Below are 19,597 nucleotides of genomic sequence, written 5' to 3'. Positions count from 1 at the left end.
CATACGCAGTCAAGGGCAGAGGGTATTTTATCTTTCACCTTGTGCATCTTTTAGATTTAGAGTTTAGGGGAGACCATGGGATGCAGCCTGTAGGGGCAGCCATTACTCAGCTCATACACAAATCCCTCCATATGGACAGGGGTTCAATTCCTCACCAAGGGGCTTCCTGTACGGTCGTGCCATCCGCATCTGCAATGCTCTCTACTTTCACCCCGTCTGAGTGAATGGGAAAAAATACATAATTCCTCATTTCAAAAAATTCTATTTCAAGTAATGGCTTTGGTGACAGTTGAGCAGGCTGTCTTATGCATGTCTGGAGGCACAGAGCAAAAGCCTGTACCATAAATAGAAAAATGACTGCAAACATAAATTTCAGCAACCCCCAATATTTCCAGAATGCAAAGCAGTGGACCGTTTCACAAATCATGTCAAAATGGTGGGATTGAGAACAAGAGGATCATTCTGCATCTTTCCTGTAAGCTGAAAGGCAGCAGTAACCCAATAAAAGGCTCTGTATTCTCTTACACATTGGAACAAAAAAAGCATTGCCGGCACAAGCCCGTTGCCATCTCCTCTCAGCAGAGGAAGCGCTTCCTCCTGTCTCTCAATGGCTTTTCTTTGACGCTCCACCACTCCCCTGCACATGCCTCCGCTTGACTTTCGGATACAGAACATTGAGCTTAATTTATGCAGCTAGTGACATCACGTCGTCGCCCTTCCTGACAGACTACACAAAACAAACAAAACATCAAACTCAAATATTCAAAGGGCAAGCTTTGAATAAAGATGCATTCTTTTGTATAAATGAACAATGCTGTAATACTGAAACTGACATTAGCAAGCGTCAAACACGCCGGCCAAACAATGAGCAGGAACCCACGTCTGATTTTTAGAGCCATCTTAGCATGAACTGCCATTGTATGAGTGAATAGGCTGTATGCTACATGTCAGTGTATGTGTTTGACAGCAAAATGTGAAAGCTAAGCAAATGAATATAACCCATCCAACGTGAGGCCACAAACCTGAGCGAGCGAGAGAGAGCGAGATAGAGAGAGGGTGGGAGAGAGAGGGAGAGGGAGAGAGAGATACAAAGGCAGTTATGACACTTGGTGTAAAATGCACAAACCATTCACACGGAGCCCAATAACATTTAATATTTTAATGGTACAATTTGATTTACAGGCAATAAGTAATAAACAAGAGTTTATCAGGCCTTTATAATGACACTGTGATCTGGTAAAACGTGTTGGGATTTCTTTTTTTTTCATTATTAGCAGTGCCCTCTATAGCCATATGTTCACAAGTCTGTGCAACACACATGTATTCTAGGAAGATTACACACACTTGAGACTTTATAAATAAGAAATACTGTTTTATACACAGGGGTGTACGTGTTGCACAGCCGGTATAAGGGGGGGGGGGGGGGGGGGGGGGGTGTCCTAGCTGGCCTACCGCTCAGCCGGGTAACCCTGCACCACTTCCACTGCATGGCATGTTCTCCCAATAACACAGGGGTCTACTGCTCTCTGCAGGGATGACCTACTGAACGAAAGAAATGCGGGAAAAGGCCATGAACGAACCCTCACCTCACGCAGAGGAGCGAGGACCCAGCCGATGCTACACCCTTTTAGCCGTTCGTCAGCAATGTGGGTAGGAAGACCGACACGTGCAGTCGCATAGTATGGTTTTCCTTCCAAATGTAACATTTGTATAATCAAACCTATGGGCACAGAATAGAGGCCCGACCCATGTTTATTTTTTTACGTATACATGTATGCACGCATGCATATATGTATGCAGGTATGTATGCATATAAAAAAATCATACTTATCTGTGTGTGCATTGGTTAAATTACTAACAATAAAGGCACTGCGTGTGAAATATAGATTAGGTGTCCTTGACAGGAGCAATATATTAATATTATATGAATTATGTGGAGAGATTATGACCAAGTATAAAGGCACAGAATACTGTTAAAATTGTTAAATGGCTGCTCATAACTGATGTTCATTTCATATGCAGTGAAAATGAAATGCCTGGCTTATCACAAGTGGCTTCAAACGTGGCAGTACTTTAACTCGGTCCTCCCGCGAAAGGGCAGGGGAGGAAGACCTTAACCGAAAAGTACGCTCGCGGTTCATCCGTAACCCCTCACTGAAAACAGAACGTACGGCAGATCTATGCAGCAACACAGAGCCATGTATACAAGCAAGCAGGTAATACCACAGAAATATTCTATATATTTATATATTATGTGGAGGTTTCTGTTGCTTTTCGTGACAGGACTTTTTCGAGGAGGCTGGTGGGATTTCTTTTATTTTTCCTAATCATATTTCTTTATGATTTCAGTCAGTCCTGAATCATTTAAGCATATTTACATTTACATGACAATAACATTTCCTCACTCTATATCATAAAAAAAACATTCACACAAAAATATAACATTTGAAATAATAATTAGCACCAGTGTATCAGGTATAGTCTACGCAAATGTACAAAGTTGCATAGTGTGTGTATGTGTGTACGTGTGTTTTGAGTTCTGCCTTTTCAAAAAATAAAAATGTTAATGTCTGATTCGCAATACACCTGGATTAAACAGCAGCTTCAGGAAAAAAAAAAAAAAAGATTCTGCAGGGTTTAAAAAAAAAAAAAAAAAAAAATACTGTGTTCAGATGTTTCACAGTTAATGTCACCCCGTCTTAACACCGGCCCCCATCTCTGGTAAGACTTTCCTCGGCTCTCAATTGCGTTCAGGTGTGTGCAGACAGGCCCTGTGTGTAGTTGGCACAGACAGACAGGTTAATCTGTCTACAGATACAGTACAGACACAGATGTTCATGTGTGTATATACAGAATAACCACAGACAAGTTCCTGTGTGTGTATATACGGTATAACCACAGACAAGCTCCTGTGTGTATATACAGTATGACGACTGACAAGTTCCTGTGTGTGTCTATACGGTATAACCACTGACAAGTTCCTGTGTGTATATACAGGGTAACCACTGACAAGTTCCTGTGTGTGTCTATACGGTATAACCACTGACAAGTTCCTGTGTGTATATACAGGGTAACCACTGACAAGTTCCTGTGTGTATATACAGGGTAACCACTGACAAGTTCCTGTGTGTATATACGGTGTATACACTGACAAGTTCCTGTGTGTATATACAGGGTAACCACTGACAAGTTCCTGTGTGTGTATACGGTGTATACACTGAATACTGTGCTGGGGCGGGTATAGCCGATGTAATGCAGGGCATGTCCCTACGGAGTTATTAGATATTAATTTTATTAATAATAATAAAAATAAAATAAAAACAGGAGTCCTTCACTGCTTGGTTTCTGAATCGTTGGTGTACCAACCATAATGGGATAATACCGATATGATTAAGCAAAGCCAGAGGGTGACTCTGTCCGGCCAACGCGCTGGTATAGCTTATTTTCCCTCCAAACGGGAGGGCAGGGGGAGGGGCTTGAGTGGACTGGTAAAGGCGCAGGCGCAGGTCGTGGTGCAGTCCCGTGGGGTATATACCTCGCTACTTCCCCCTTCACCCTGCGGTCCTTTCCTTTAGCATCCCACCGTCCCATTAACCCTAACGTTGGTGGCTTTTCTCTTGCAAAAAAAAAAAAAAAATCCAAAAAACAATAAAACAAACAAACAAAAAGAAAAAAACAACAACGACCGTTTTGGTAAAAAGTGGCATTCTGCCAGAGTGTTAGACGCGGGGTAGGGAGGAGTGTAGAGATGGAGGGAGAGGAGGAGAGGGATAAGGGGAGGGGGGGCGTGGGGATGGCGGGGTTAGGGCCGCTCGAGCGAGGCGGTGTTGTAGCAGCCGGGCGGTAGCGTGCTCTTGATGTCGTTCAGGTTGGTGATGTCGGCGCGGATCTCGAGGATCTGCCGCTCGTAGTCGCTGATCATGTCCTCCTGGCTCTTGGCGACCTGGTTGAGCTCGTTCAGCTTGCGGTCCAGCTCGCTGTTCTCCATCTGCTCTTTGGCCCGCTTCAGCGACCCGTCGATCTGGTCCAGCTTGCTCAGGTCAACTTTGTCAATGTTACCTGAAGCCAGAGAACAGCCATGAATCAATGAATCACAGTATTTAAACTCATAAATCCACAGTGAGCCAGTGACTCTAATACTTAAACGTGCAGCTAGAAAGAATGTGACTTGTAAAATATATAGATTATTTTACATTCATTACAGTTCAGCTTGGAATACAAGAGAACATAAGCACATTCACCTGATTTATAAGCTGTAAGTACAAGAAATATCGCAACAGCAGTCATGCAAAGTACACATACCAAGTTGCTTGAGCAGGTCGTTGATGGTGCTCAAAACGCTCTTGACGGCATTCTTGGCTTTGCGGGCATTGTCCTCAGCTTCTTTAGCTGCGTCTGATGCCTACAGAACACATCAACACCATCACCGCCATCACTGTGACATCAGCATGCAAACATCAGAGAATGACCGCTTCACCACGAGTTTAACCTCTTAAGGAACAAGCCAAATTTTGCCAATCCTTGCCCATTTAGGGGGTACCCTATTTAAAGCTTTATAACTCCAGACGTGAACACCACAGAGACTTGAAAAATGGCTTAAATGAAGCAAGACATTTGTACAATTTACAATACTAACACAGATTAGTTTATATTCATAATTTTGGAAGAAATAAAGTGCCACAAATGCAATTGTTTTGACAAAAAATCCAAAATAAATTTGCACTTTTTAAGTTTGCAATGAAATACTGCGAGATTGAATATATGCAGGAGGTTAAACTATACATGTGCTAGGTCAAAAACGTCTTGACCACAAGTTCATAAAATCTAAGGGTGGATATGTAGAACTACTATAGATGTATGAAGCAAAAACTAAGCAGTGTACCCAGCATCTCCAAATCTATCCAAAATGTCTAAATTATGCATTGCTGTAAATCATAACATATCCATGTATTTCACTACAAATCAACTGTTTTGACTCAAGAAAATCACTGTTGCATAATTTTCAAATGGGAATTACAAGCTTTCAGTCAGTACAGTGGTCTAAAATAGCTAGGTGTCCAGAAACATATCCAAAATCTCTCCAAAATTGAATAAAATGCTTTTTGTCCATTATAAAGCATATAAACGAGCCCCTTATGAGGGTTTAAGATGAAACATTGCTATCAGATTAAAAAAATAATGCAAAAACATTGTCACACAATGCGGTACAGTACCTAAATGTGTAATAATTAACTCGTGTGTATTTCTATACTCTGTACTCTCGTATGTTTTCTTGTATGGGGATGAGACAACATGAAAACAATTTTCACCCGTCCACCACGTTTTGGCAATGTTCCAGCTATGACGTCATCACTGTTGCATGCTTCACAAAAACTATTACACTTCCGTCTAACGCTTACATTACAGTGTAAAATATTTACATTATATAACACAACTAACCTATTTAAAGATACTCAATTTCAAAAATAACGTATATAACCGAAATATTTTGAACGGTAATACTTACATAGCAATGATGAAATCTCCTCTATGTTCAGTAGATAGAGACAGAGACGGTATCAATGATATTGTTCTATTCGCTTCTGTTTTGCTCCAGAAAACGATGTCAGCTAGGTCTATCAGCAAACATATGGTTTAGCTATGTTCAGAAGTCCTCAATAATAATAGTATTTTCCAAGAAATTACGAAATATCCTTGAACACGTTTCGTTAGGTGCATCGTATTTGTCTGCTAACAGAGTGATTGCGTAAGTGAATGCTATGCTAAGAATATTTTCTGTTACGCTGACCTATAAAACGCTATTCCAAAAGCAGAATTAGACATGTTATACATCGTTAGAAAGCTTATACTCTCGCCTACCGAATAAATGAATTGTAAATCAAGTCAGACTGTACTAAAAAGGACGACGACGCCGTAAACAACAGGTGTGGTGTTACGCACAGCTATTTTTGAAGATACCCAGGCGTCACAGATGCGCCTATATTTCCCAAACGGATTGTCCAAGACAATATATGACCACGCAGTCTCAAAAGGGACATCTGTACACGTAAAACCAACAGTAAGGTTTTATATTTATTCAATATTTAGTCCCAGATATTGACTGTAGAATGACATGGTATCATTTTTAAAAACTTTTTCTCGTTTATTTCGTTATTCAGTGAGCAGCGTTTTCACTGCTGTATAGGCATATCTTAGTGCTATTGTCGGGTTTATCTTGCTGCTATGACGGAATACGATTTTTTAGTGGTGAAAGAATATTTTTATTAATGCCAGGATAGACAATATTGTCAATTATGTCAAGGGTGGGGGGTGTTTTTTAGATGAGACTGCAGGGAGGGGGTGCGTGTTAAATGAACGACCGGAGCGACAATGGTGGGGCTGCGAAACTCCGTTTTCGGCATAGTTGTCATGTATCGTCTACTAATGAAACTGAAACAACGCGTTTCTGTTTTCATCTCACACGTTGGTTGCAGTAGCACCGAATGTTTGACTTTAGTAATCTAGGCACGCGGGCGTGCCCACCACTAGGGGCAATGCGCTAAGAGGTTAATAGAAGTGTGCGCACAAAAATAGCATTGCGGTATGTGACAGCAACCATCAGCGTTGGACTCTTCCCTTAATCAACCACAAGCTTGCACTTTGAAAGGATGCCATTAGGTACACAATTTCTAACATCACACAATATATAAACTGCACATTTGTTTACAATTTCCCATGTGGGAAATGGTCAACCTTAGCTGAGTATGCCCTATGTAAAGCTCAGTTTATAGCACAGTACTTGCTTTGAAAAACATTCTGTGTAGAAGCTAATTTTATTTGGTTCATTGCAGAGTACTTCCTGTGTTTGGCACACTCACAGAATATATCCTGTGTAAATCTGGCTCATAACAGAGTACTTCCTGGGTTAATCCTGGCTCATAGGGAAGTACTTCCTGTTTTGGTGGTCACACTCACCATGTTTGCCATCATCATATCCGCGTCAGCTTCCCGCTTCTTCTTGGCCAGTTCCTTCTCAGCTGCGGCCAGCTGATCCATCATCCCATTGACCTCGTCATCAAGCTTCATCGTGTCCTCAAACGCCTTCTCTGCGTCCTTCTTTGTGTTGGCGGCACTCTGTTACACAAAATCCATTTAAAAAAACCGTCAGTTTAGTACACAAAACCCAATTTACAAAGCATTTCCAGCACAGCACACAAACCCGAGATTACATTTACCACTGCAGTACACAAAACAAAACCAACAACCTCACGACATTACCCGCCTCTAAGAAAACATTTTTACAGCTGAATAGCTTTGACTTTATCCCTGATGACTATGAGAATCATGAGTGGGCACAAAAGGGAATAACTGACATGGTACACTGTACACATGCATGCATATGCAGTGTATAAGTGCACATAGAGTGTACATGCATGTTCACACAAAAGGCTCCAGATGAATCATGGGATACCTTCTGCACTGCGCTGGCGATCTTCTCGGCCTCCTCTGCCTTGTTCTTCGCCTCCCGGGCGTCGGCTGCGGCGTTGCCTAGCGCCCCCTCCGCTTGCTTCGTCTTGTCGTTGGCGGCGATGATGGTGGCGTTAATCTCGGGGATCTTCTTCATGGCTTCCTCAGCGGCAGTTTTGTTGTCATTCACACGTCTGTCGAAATCTGGAGAGGGGCAACAATGCAGAGAGATCAGGAAAAATATCAACCGTTTTCCTTATAACAGTGTAGTCTACCATCTCCAGTGGGCACAATATACAGGATGATAAAATGGACCCGTATAAGCCTCAGTGCGGATTTCACCTTTCAGGACTGTATGAGGCTCAGTTGTGCGCCCACCTCTCAGACCCGTATAAGCCTCAGTCACGCTTCACACCTTTCAAACCAAACAAGCCCAAGCAGTGCGCTCACCTCTCAGGTTCCCCAGAATGTCCTGTGCCTCCTGATAGGTGGACCTCCCTTTCTTGGCAGCCTCTTCAGCCAATGCCTTTGCAGCGTCTGCTCGTGCGAGCAACTGATCTGCAGTCTGGGGGTAAGAGAGAGGGAGACGGAAGAAGGCGAGAGCAGGAGAGAGAGGGTAGGTTATTTGGCATCCACTCAATAGATTTCACTAATTCAACAAGCTGGTATTCTGGCCTGCACAGTTTATACAGAGAGAGCAGGTAGATTGAGCGGGTAGCTAGAGAGTATACAGTCAAGAGAACCCAACACAGCAAAGAGACAACCCAACACAGTAAAGAGAGAACCCAACCTAGTAGAGAGAGAACCCAACACACCAAAAAGAGATGACTCAAAAAGAGATGAATCAAAAACCCACCTGCTGCTCGGTCTTCCCCTTCTCCAGCAGTTTTCGGACCTCAGCCTCCTTGCCCTTCAGATCATCGCGCAGGTCCATGTACTCCTTCTCAGTCTTATCGATCAGGTTATCCAGGTCCGAAGCCTCCTTCTTTATCTTATTGGCCTCATCCTGAGAGGGACAGAGAGAGGTACCAATCAGATCACAATTTAGAAGCACAATATCATGGATCCAGTCACTAAGACCTTGCATGGAATGCCCAAGGTCACATCACGCATCTCAAAGTGTTTTAACAGCGGGGGTGTGGGTGAGGCATCTCAACAACCGATAATGTGCAGCGCCAACACCGAGGAACCCCAAACTTGGCAATGAGGCAGACGCTGTGCGGCAGGCAGAGTTGTATGCCGCAGTCCGGGAAGGTTAATCTCACCTCCAGGGTTTTGGTGTCGACGGGCGGCAGGCCGGTGAGGTTGGCGTAGATCTGCAGGGCTTTGTTCCCCGCCTCCTCCGCTTCGGCGTGAACCTTGTTGGCTTGCTTCTCCAGGTTCGTCACCAACTCTTTCGCGTCATTGTACCTGGCAAGGCAAAACCGGCAGGTAAAATACCCACACCGCGTAAGCGTTACCGGACTGACACAGGTGACAGAAATGATACGGGTTATGGGACTGACACGGGTTACGGAAATGATACGGGTTACAGGAATGACAAGGGTTCACAGGGACGCTTTTTCTCCTATTATACATCAGAACTGGCACATCGCACATCAAAGACTCGTTAAGCTAGGAGTTACGGAAGTGACTGACTTCTTGGTGAGATCATCGATGTCACTGTTGGTCTTGGTCTCTCCATCCAGAGTGGTCTTCAGGAGGTTGAGAGCCTTGGTGGAGGTGTCATTGGCATCCTTAGCAATCTTCTCAATCTGATCTGCGTCCGTCTTATGCCTGAGTGAATCGGACAGCGAGAGAGATTCCTCATTGAGGCAGCAACATTGACTTTCCATCACTTTTTAAGAAAAACTTCAAGCCCAGTTTTTTCTTCTCTCCTCATTTGAAATTCCCAATTGGATTTTTAGGCCCATCTCATTACAGCAAATTCCTCGTTCAATTTCAGCAGAGCGAGACTAGCATGCTTGGCCTCAGTTCTTTCCCATTAACCTTTGGGGAAACCCTGCCTCCCTGGGCATTAATCAACATTACACACTAAAGCAGTGAGAGAGAGCTTCGGCCCCACTCTTACTTGTCGGCTAATTTCCTCGCCTCTTCCGCCAAAAGAGTCATGTTGTTCGGATCCCCGGGGCTTGTGGGTGGTTTGATGTCCTGCATAAAGACACATTTGTGAGAAAATCACATGCAAAGCATGATAAAACCACCACGCGTATCTACAGAGTCAATTATTCGGAAAACGGCTTAGGACCCTGAATACTTAATGGCACAACAGTCAAAACAGGGAAGTAAGAGCCTTAAACAATGCCGCTTGAGTTTCTGCTTCACAACGGTAGCATTAGTAGCATTTAACGGTAGTAAAGAAACATGACCTTTACTTCAACAATATTACTACAGCTTTATAACACTCCTATAACATCGTAATTACAAAACCCTTCGACAGCATTACAGCATGACATTATTGCAGAATTAGCGTTAGCGTTGGCGCAGCGCGACGCACCACTTTGCTGATGGCGTCCTTGGCCTTCTGCAGCTCCTCCCGGGCGCGGTCGATGAGGTCCTCGGCGTCGCGCACGCGGTTGCGGGACTTGTCGGCGAGCGCGTTGGTCTTGTCCACCGTGTTGCGGATGTTCTGCAGCCGGTTCCACTGGGTGGTGAGGGTGTTGTTGATGCCGTTCAGTCGCTCCAGCAGGCCTTTGTCCACATCTGGAGAGAGGGCATGAGGTCGTTGACAATGAAAAACAAACGCGAGAAATCAGACCATAGCATGTACGCAGTCATCTATGACACATAATACATATAGCAAAATATGAACACTCATCACAAACGCACGCAAAACGCATGAACATGGCTCAGTCAGCAAGTTTGTACAGAACACATCCTTATAAAATATATGCATTTTAAGCGCAATAGGTAGCTTTATATGCAATTTGAGTGTGGGTAGGTATGTTCACTTGGAGTCTTAGAGTCGTAGGTGTGTTCCTATGGAGATTCAGCGAGGTAGGTATGTTGACATGGTGTTTGAGTGTGGTAGGAATGCAGGTATAAGTGAAGTAGGACAGTTGATATGGTGTTCGAGTGGGTTTGGAATGTTGATACAGTGATTGAGTGCGGTAGGTATGTTGATATGAGTGGTAAGTATGTTGACCTGCTGTTTCAGTGTGGTAGGAATGTTGTTCAATATGGCGTTTGAGGGAGGCAGTGCATTGATATGACGTGTTTGATAGAATGGTAGTAATGTTTATATAGTGTGCTGCTCTAACCTTTGCTGGTTTGGGCCTCCCGCAGCAGGTCCATGATGGCTTTCTCCGCTTCCTTCAGTCGGTCCTCAAAGGCCTTGTCACTCACTGTCTCCTGGTTGTTGCCCAGGTTGTCAATCAAATTCTGCAGGTCATCCAGCTTCTGTCGCTGCTGGTTCACCTGAACAGATACGAGGTAGAGTTACCACAGCAACTCGAACATGGCCGTTCTCTAAAGCTGCACATTGGCTGTGACTCCTCAATGACAATGACCATAGTGACCTCCCTAGTTGCACAAACAAAGCCTGCGTAAAAGGTGACCTAAATTCATTGGATCGTTCCCCAAATACACTCCTATCTCACAGAACTACCGGGAAATCTGGGGACTGGAGAGTGAGCCTTACCTTATCCCTCACTAGAGAGTAGCAGGAGAGTGAGCCTTACCTTATCCCTCACTAGAGACTAGCAGGAGAGTGAGAGCCTTAAAGGAGAGTGAGTCTTGCCTTATCCCTCACCAGAGAGTAAGAGGAAAGTGAGCCATACCTTATCCCTCACTAGAGAGTAGCAGGAGAGTGAGCCTTACCTTATCCCTCACTAGAGAGTAGCAGGAGAGAGAGCCTTACCTTATCCCTCACTAGAGAGTAGCAGGAGAGTGAGCCTTACCTTATCCCTCACTAGCGAGTAGCAGGAGAGTGAGCCTTACCTTATCCCTCACTAGAGAGTAGCAGGAGAGTGAGCCTTACCTTATCCCTCACTAGAGAGTAGCAGGAGAGTGAGCCTTACCTTATCCCTCACTAGAGAGTAGCAGGAGAGTGAGCCTTACCTTATCCCTCACTAGAGAGTAGCAGGAGAGTGAGCCTTACCTTATCCCTCACTAGAGAATAGCAGGAGAGTGAGCCTTACCTTATCCCTCACTAGAGAGTAGCAGGAGAGTGAGCCTTACCTTATCCCTCACTAGAGAGTAGCAGGAGAGTGAGCCTTACCTTATCCCTCACTAGAGAGTAGCAGGAGGGGCACTGTTGGCAGCCAGGGCGGGTGCGGTTGTAGAAGTAGTTCTCCTCACACATGTCACAGCGGGACCCCACGAAGCCAGGCCGGCACTCGCAGCGCCCGTCCTCCTTACACTGGGCCGTCTGCGAGCCCTCGGAGTCGCAGTCACACGCTGCAGGGAGACAGGAAGAGGCGGAGTCTGACACACGGCGATCCACGTAGCGCAGTGATAATTTAACCACGTGCGTGCTGTACATTTCATCAGCTCAGGGGAGTATCTTATGACCGTAGCCTATCAGAGTTGGGCGAGGGGGTGGAGTCAAACAGGACAGCGCTACCGTCCCCAGTCTTACGTTTGCAGCCGGAGGACCCGAAGCCAAAGAAGTTGACCTCGCAGCGCTCGCAGTGCTGGCCCTTGACTCCCGGCTGGCACTCGCACTGCCCGCTTCTGATGTCACACTGTCCATTGGTGGAGCCAATGGCGTTGCAGTTGCACCTGTGGACAGGAGCGGGAGGAGTTTCACCGCGGGCGGCAAAGTTACATCCACACAGACCCAGTACAGCCTCAGCAATAAAGACCGGAAATGCCAAATCACCCAAGCCGAGCATTTTCCCCTCCCTCCCTAAACCACGCCCCCGTGCTCCCGGCCCCCGGCGGCGGGCTCACCGCTCGCAGCCACGCCCGCTCTGCAGGTTGTAGAAGCCGGGCTCGCAGGCGCTGCAGTCGCGGTTGGTGACGTGCGGCAGACACTGGCACTTCCCGGTGACCTGCAGGCAGCTGGTCTGCCTGTTCACTGTGCCGAACGGCGAGCAGGAGCACGCTGCAGAGAGAGAGAGAGAGTGACATTGAGAGACAGAGTGACATAGAGAGGGAGAGTGACATAGAGAGGGAGACAGTGACATTGACAGAGAGAGAGACAGAGACAGTGACATTGAGAGAGAGAGAGAGAGACAGTGACATAGAGCGAGACATAGAAAGTGACATTGAGGGGGAGAGGTATAGTGTGACAATGAAAGAGGGAGAGACAGAGGGAGGGAGTTTCATCCCAAAGTTAGCACGCTCGAGCGCGCGTCACTGCAGGCAGCGAAGGAGGGCGCCTCACATTTGCACTTCTCGCTGGGGTTGGGGGCCGTGGCGTTTCCGTAGAAGCCCTCTTTGCAGCGGTCGCAGAAGAAGCCGTCCGTGTTGTGGATGCACTTCAGGCACTCGCCCGTCTCCCGGTCGCAGTTGCCCACGGCGTTGGGGTCGATGTTGTCGCTGCACTTGCACACCCGGCAGGCCCTGGCGGGGCCGTTCTGCCCCAGGGGGTCCCCGAAAAAGCCGTCGTCACACAGCTCACAGCGCTTCCCTGGGGGGGGGGGGGGGGTTAAATTGGTGTTAAAACAGAACAGTTTACTCTTCGACTCTGACACAAAACATTCATTTGGTTAAAGAAATAAATTCAGGCAAGCCCTGCAAGTCAGATTACGTGTTGTTTGCAGGAATATTGTTGGTAAAGTCAGCCCCATGCATTCTGAGTTTAAGATGACAGTACACTATTTCACTTTTTGAAGGCTACCATACACATCCAACAGCCTCTGAGATGAAATTCCTACTCTACACTACCACTAAAATACACTGCAGGACCTGTAGGCCAATTGGTGGTACTATTACAGGAGCCAGTGGGGCAGTTGGTGGTAGTACTACAGGAGCCAGTGGGGCAGTTGGTGGTAGTACTACAGGAGCCAGTGGGGCAGTTAGTGGTAGTACTACAGGAGCCTGGGGCCCAATTTTACCTGTGGTGCCAGTCGGGCAGTTTGTGCACACCACCTCCCTGGTCTTGGGAACCACGGCACAGGTGGAGCCTCCGGGACAGGGGCAGGGCTGGCAGTCCGAGGAGGTTCCGGCGGTGGCGTCGCCATGGTAGCCATCCTTGCACTTCTCGCAGCTGATCCCAGCGGTGTTGTGCTTACAGTTACACATCCCTGCAGTGTGCACGCGCAGATGCATACGTGTTATACCACCTTCAGCCACAAGATGGCAGTGAAAGACAAGCCACGATAAGATTTGGCCAAGGTTAATGTGTCACACTTTAAATGTACGGACTGCAGGGGTATTATACAGCAGAAGTGCACTGCTCTAGCCCACAGGGTTAGCTGCATACAACCTTTATTTTTTACAGCACAGTTTATACACAGCTGCAACGCAAGTGTTTTACAGAGAAAATAAATGATGGGTATATAAACTGACTTGCAATAAAAAACAAATAAGGGATATCACATATACGAGAATTAAACCCTCAGACTACCAGACCTAATTTATAAATTACTACAGGTCGTCACAAGCATTACCAAATGCAACATTTAAAATGAAGAATACAGTCGTAAGAGAAAGAAACTGCCTCTGGCTCTGCCTGACAGCACAACTGCTTTCCCTCCCTCCTTTTCACAGGGCCAGCTCTGTGAGGTCTGATAGCCTTTCAGGGCAACCCGCATAAATATGTGCAAACGATAGAGCTCAGGAGCCAGGACACTGAACCATGCACTAGCATGTCATCTTCACTGCAGGAGAGCTCACAAACTCATTTCATTCATTTCATTACTGTTCACACGTTTAAATGAACAGTTAACGCTATAATTAATTCTCCATAAGCTTGTTCAATACCAAATGCAACTTTGGCGTACTTTCTGTAGAACAGAATGGCTTATTGCCGCTTGAGTTGTCAGTGCAGATGAGTGACAGCACCGCATAATGATTCAGAGGAAATGAACTTGAAACGCACTGAAGTAAATGTGTTTGAGAAATGCGAATCACTATCAAGGGGAATGCAGAAGCAGAGTAGACCGGTTTATAAACAGGAACACAACCCAGCTGTTATTCATGAGTCATCCCAAACAAAACATTCGGATCGTTCGCGTTGTTTACTTAGAAACATCTGCCGCTACATCCATAATCTTCATGTTATTACACTCTACAGAGGCAATTAATACGCAATTAATCAAAATCCCTTTTAACCGCAGGATTAACCTAAATGTGTGCATGCAGCAACGTAGTATACTGCAATACCTTCAGAATGTAGTCAGGCTTTGAATGTGTGTCTTAATCAATGAGCTCTGCTCAACGATCTCCCTCTGAAAACAGTATCAAGCTCACAGAAACTCAGTTTTGTTTGAGTAAATTACACTGGGGTAATTCCATTTCTGAGGTGAATAAGAGCACTGTACGCCTTTTCCTTTCATTAATAGTTTCCCCCTTTCCTCACTATCTAAAGAGGATTAATTACCCTTTTCCACTACCTGAAAAAGGTTCATTTCTGTGCATCATTGGTCATACAGTAGATGCTGGGGGCGAGGGTGGCATGTCACAGGGAGCGGTGTAGTGCTGGATTCGAATGTTTTGGGGTGGCGGGTGTCACCATGGTAACGACTCACCTGACTCGGGGTCGCAGGTGTCGCTGTGGCCGTTGCAGTTGCAGGACTCGCAGGCGCTGAAGGGGCCCAGCTCAGGCCGGTTCCTCCGGTATCCCAGGGCGCACTGCTCACAGAACTGCCCCACGTACCCTTGGGGGCAGGTGCACCTCTCCACCCAGCGGGCGGGCGTGCCGGGACCCCGACGTGCGCTCATGAGGGACACGTTGTCCAGGTAACCAGCGCCTGGGGGACAGGAAGTGTCAGAGCCCCCAATCACGACACACCACTGCTCTCAGAGAGGCCCACGTTATTCTCAGAGAAAGATCAATACTGCTCTCACGGAGAGTGCAGCTCTCAGAGTTCAATACTGGTCTCACAGAGTTCTCTACGGCTCCCATACAGAAAGATCATTACTGCCCTCAGTCTACTGGTCTCACAGAGTAAGACTAATACTGTGGTCATAGAGAGTACTGCTCTCACAGACAGAAAGGTAGAGCTCTACAGCTAGAGACCTCCTAGACAAAGAGCTCAAGCTAACTCAAAGAGAGCGCCCTGCTGTTGTGTTGCTATGTCCTCATTTAGCCATAACCCAACGTGTTATTTTACCTACACACTTTGTGACCTGAGCTCAGCCCAGGCCCAAAAACAGAAGCAGCCACCAACACCACAGCCCCCCTGACTGAGAGCCCTGTCACAAAACACCGTATTTATTCCTGACCTGGAGCTCTCAGATTTAATACGCCATACTGTAACAGCTGTCTAAATATTAAAGTACCCCAGTAATACGTCTCACAGCTGTCTTTATTAATACCCCCCAGCAACACACCCCATACTGTGCGTGGTTTAGGGGGACAGTGTGGGCAGTTTTGGGCTTACTCCTTTCACTGTAGGTGCCACGGATCTTGATCGAGGTCAGGTTGTAGAGAAGCTTCTGGAACTCGGAGTGGGGCAGACTGGGCCTCCAGGGGTAGTCTGTAGCATCGTGAAGCCTGAGGAACAACAGGATCAGTCACGGCGCTGCCCTACACACTGTTTGTGTTAAACAGCCAATCACAGCTATGTACACTAAACAGTGTGCATCAAAGCACCAATCACAGCTCTGCTCTACACCGTGCATGCACGCTACAGCCTTCACTCCGTTTAGTTGCATGCATTCTCATTCCGCCTGAGAAGTGCAAAGTGACCACCCATGTTGGTTAACAGTTAACAGTCGTGATCGGAGAGAGAACGAACGGTCTTTAAAAAGGCTGGTGTACATGGACACCGAAACACGCGGTTAGCGGCGGCGCAGAGGCTCAGGTCACGCGTAGCACCTGAACACGTATGTCTGCATGTTCTCGCTGGGGTAGGCGTTGCCCTGGGCGATGAGCGGCACGGCGACGCGCAGGCCGGAGCCCTCCAGGATCACGTCCTCCGCAGAGAGCCGCGTGTCCCGCCGGTCCACCCGGAAGCTCAGGGTCAGGTTCTGCCCGTAGCTCAGCAGCTGGTTCCCCAGAAACTTCTCTGTGAGGGCGATGCAGATTGCACACTATTACACACACACACACACACACACCACAAAGCACACCATTCCTACTGCCCAAGAAATCATACGACAGCGAAGCAGATTAGACATTACACACACACACACACAGACACACACAGAGACACACACACCATTCCTACTGCCAAAGAAATCATAGGACAGCAAAGCAGATTACACATCATTACACACACACACACCACAAAGCACACTGTTCCTACTGCCCAAGAAATCCTATGACAACGATTCATATTACACATCATTACAAACCTCTCACAAAATTTACACATACAGTATTTTACATAATACATCATTTCTGTCATTTACAGTCACACGTACTTCTCATTCATGCAACAACTAGCCTAAGGCAGTGCACGTCGGCACTCTTTAATGAGAAATGAACTATTTAACTGAATCACTTTTTTCCTCAGATACTGAGGGGTGCTCATGCAGTAGCGTACCTGGGGCGAGGAAGTACATGGGGAAGTAGTCGTCTGAGATCAGGGACACCTCCTTCCTGCTGGAGGACCACTGCACCGGGACGCTGGAGCCGTCCCTCTGCTGCCCCTTCCACTCCTCCGCATCTGTGAGGTCAAAGGTCAAAGGTCACAACCCTGCTTCCTATACACACAGACTCCCCACACCTACAGTGACAGGTGGACTCTCCTTACAGGTTTAAAAAACAGAACGATAAATGAAATATTACACATTAAACATTGCAAATGCAGCTGAAATCCATTCATCGTAGAGAAACAGAAAATGAAATAACACTTTTACGATTAAATCAGGCACTGTATAAGCGATAGTTACACAGCATGCCAACTGTGACTGCTCGAGCCAGGAGTTTAAACTGGAGTCTAAGAGAGAGAGCTCCATAACACTGATCTGCAATCAGTGCTCAGATCCAGGCCAGTTACTCACACCCATTATTGTCTAGCACTGGGCTCAGACCAGTTACAGTAACAGCTGACTCACCCCTGCTGAAGGTGGAGGTGACGGTCTGGATGCTGTAGCCGTCGGCAACATCACACACAGACGAGTGCTGGAAGCAAAAGCAGGGGGTGCAGCCCTGAGGGTTGAGGGGGTCCAGGTTGAAGTACCCCAGCTTACACCTGAAAATACAGGCACACGTCAGTCAAGCGCTCAACTTTAGACTTAACAGTGTCAGTCAGACCGCAAGAATCCTTCAAAATACACACGGTCTGAGGAACACGTGCTCACATACTCAACCTGAACAAAGACCTCTGTGAACGTCAGCACATCTTACCGAGCCACACGCCAGTTATATGGGCATCTATCTATCACGCTGTTTCAACAGTACAAGTGGAGAATGTGCCTTCAGACACAAACGCGTCTACATTTAACCTTGGCCTTGACCAATCAGCGAGAGGGGAGGCGGGTTGATCGATCGGTCTGGCAAGAGCACAGTAACTAACGGGCGAGCGAGAAACGTCTGGCGGGAGGGGGCGGGGTTAACGCTGGGCGCTGGGCGTGTCCGGCGAGAAGAGAAGGGGTTAACGGGTCAGCGGGCTAAAGCAGGCGGCGTGGGAATGCCATAGAAGGCCACGCCGAGCGGAGCGGTTTCCTCTTTCGGCGCGGACGGCCGAGCGGCTAATCCTGTTCCGCACACGCGCCTCCACACACACACAACGCCATTCCTCCAGCCAAACGCCTCCACCGCGTCCCGGCCGCGGAGCGCTAAGATCCGACACACCGCCGATCAGCTGCTCCTTCGTGAAGGCCTCACACGCTAAGCTCAGCTTAACTAACCGTCGGCTGCGTCTAAGAAGTCCTCCCAGGGTAACCTTACTTACTCGCCCGGCTGCGCACAATAATAAATCCTCCTAAAGCAGCCTCGGTTTAACTGCGGCTGACAATATTAAATCCTCCTAAAGCAGCCTCGGTTTAACTGCGGCTGAGAATATTAAATCCTCCTAAAGCAGCCTCGGTTTAACTGCGGCTGAGAATATTAAATCCTCCTAAAGTAGCCTCGGTTTAACTGCGGCTGAGAATATTAAATCTGCGCGAAGTAGCCTCGGTTTAACTGCGGCTGAGAATATTAAATCTGCGCGAAGTAGCCTCAGTTTAACTGCGGCTGAGAATATTAAATCCTCCTAAAGCAGCCTCAGTTTAACTGCTGCTGAGAATATTAAATCCTCCTAAAGTAGCCTCGGTTTAACTGCAGCTGAGAATATTAAATCTGCGCAAAGCAGCCTCAGTTTAACTGCGGCTGAGAATATTAAATCCTCCTAAAGTAGCCTCGGTTTAACTGCTGGCTGAGAATATTAAATCCTCCTAAAGTAGCCTCGGTTTAACTGCTGCTGAGAATATTAAATCTGCGCAAAGCAGCCTCGGTTTAACTGCTGGCTGTGAATATTAAATCTGCGCAAAGCAGCCTCAGTTTAACTGCTGCCTGTGAATATTAAATCTGCGCAAAGCAGCCTCGGTTTAACTGCTGGCTGTGAATATTAATTCCTCACAAAGGAACCGTAGCCCCCTCTCTCGCTGTTCATTTCCACTCAGCACTGTGGACATGTACCAGACTGATGGTGTCCTTTTGGGCAGGTATGAATACAGGTGAGGAGGTGGGTGTGGCTTTGGGCAGGTATGATGACTACAGGGGAGGAGGGGGTGTGGCTTTGGGCAGGTGTAATGAGCACGGGGAGGAGGGGGGTGTGGTTTTGGGCAGGTAGGATGAATGAAGGTGAGGAGGGGGGTGTGGTTTTGGGCAGGTGTGATGAAGGGGAGGAGGGGGGTGTGGTTGAAGGCAGGTGTGATGAGGAGAGGGGTGTTTTTTTGGGCAGATGTTATGAAGCTGAGGAGGGGGTGTGGTTTTGGGCAGGTGTGATAAAGGTGAGGAGGGGGGTGTGGTATTGGGCAGGTGTGATGAGGAGGGGGGTGTTGAACTGGGCAGGTGTGATGAGGAGTGGGGACGAGGGAGTGTGGCTTTGGGCAGGAGTAATGAGCAGGAGGGTGTGGTTTAGGGCAGGAGTAATGAGCAGGAGGGTGTGGT

At 47.1% G+C, this 19,597-nt stretch overlaps 1 protein-coding gene across 1 annotated transcript in view; it reads right to left on the bottom strand.

Moving 5' to 3' along the window:
* Positions 1-1,144: 1,144 nt before the first annotated feature.
* The window catches only part of lamc1 (laminin, gamma 1), a 67,871-nt gene continuing 49,418 nt past the window's right edge, over positions 1,145-19,597 (bottom strand). The window contains exons 8-28 of the mRNA XM_035423016.1: positions 17,560-17,696; positions 17,046-17,168; positions 16,376-16,565; positions 15,939-16,051; positions 15,084-15,305; positions 13,449-13,637; positions 12,776-13,021; positions 12,340-12,493; positions 12,026-12,168; positions 11,666-11,844; positions 10,707-10,863; positions 9,944-10,149; positions 9,518-9,597; positions 9,085-9,222; positions 8,712-8,856; positions 8,303-8,452; positions 7,897-8,011; positions 7,451-7,650; positions 6,955-7,113; positions 4,303-4,402; positions 1,145-4,059 (exon numbers count right to left, since the gene is read on the bottom strand). Coding sequence (XP_035278907.1) covers positions 3,803-4,059; positions 4,303-4,402; positions 6,955-7,113; positions 7,451-7,650; positions 7,897-8,011; positions 8,303-8,452; positions 8,712-8,856; positions 9,085-9,222; positions 9,518-9,597; positions 9,944-10,149; positions 10,707-10,863; positions 11,666-11,844; positions 12,026-12,168; positions 12,340-12,493; positions 12,776-13,021; positions 13,449-13,637; positions 15,084-15,305; positions 15,939-16,051; positions 16,376-16,565; positions 17,046-17,168; positions 17,560-17,696 — 3,403 coding nt within the window. The 3' untranslated portion in view covers positions 1,145-3,802. The remainder of the gene's footprint in view (positions 4,060-4,302; positions 4,403-6,954; positions 7,114-7,450; positions 7,651-7,896; positions 8,012-8,302; positions 8,453-8,711; positions 8,857-9,084; positions 9,223-9,517; positions 9,598-9,943; positions 10,150-10,706; positions 10,864-11,665; positions 11,845-12,025; positions 12,169-12,339; positions 12,494-12,775; positions 13,022-13,448; positions 13,638-15,083; positions 15,306-15,938; positions 16,052-16,375; positions 16,566-17,045; positions 17,169-17,559; positions 17,697-19,597) is intronic.

The sequence above is a fragment of the Anguilla anguilla genome, chromosome 6 (assembly GCF_013347855.1).
Source record: "Anguilla anguilla isolate fAngAng1 chromosome 6, fAngAng1.pri, whole genome shotgun sequence".
Lineage (NCBI taxonomy): Eukaryota > Metazoa > Chordata > Actinopteri > Anguilliformes > Anguillidae > Anguilla > Anguilla anguilla.
Note: the sequence above shows the minus strand (reverse complement) of the source record. Positions and strands in the feature narration are given on the sequence as shown.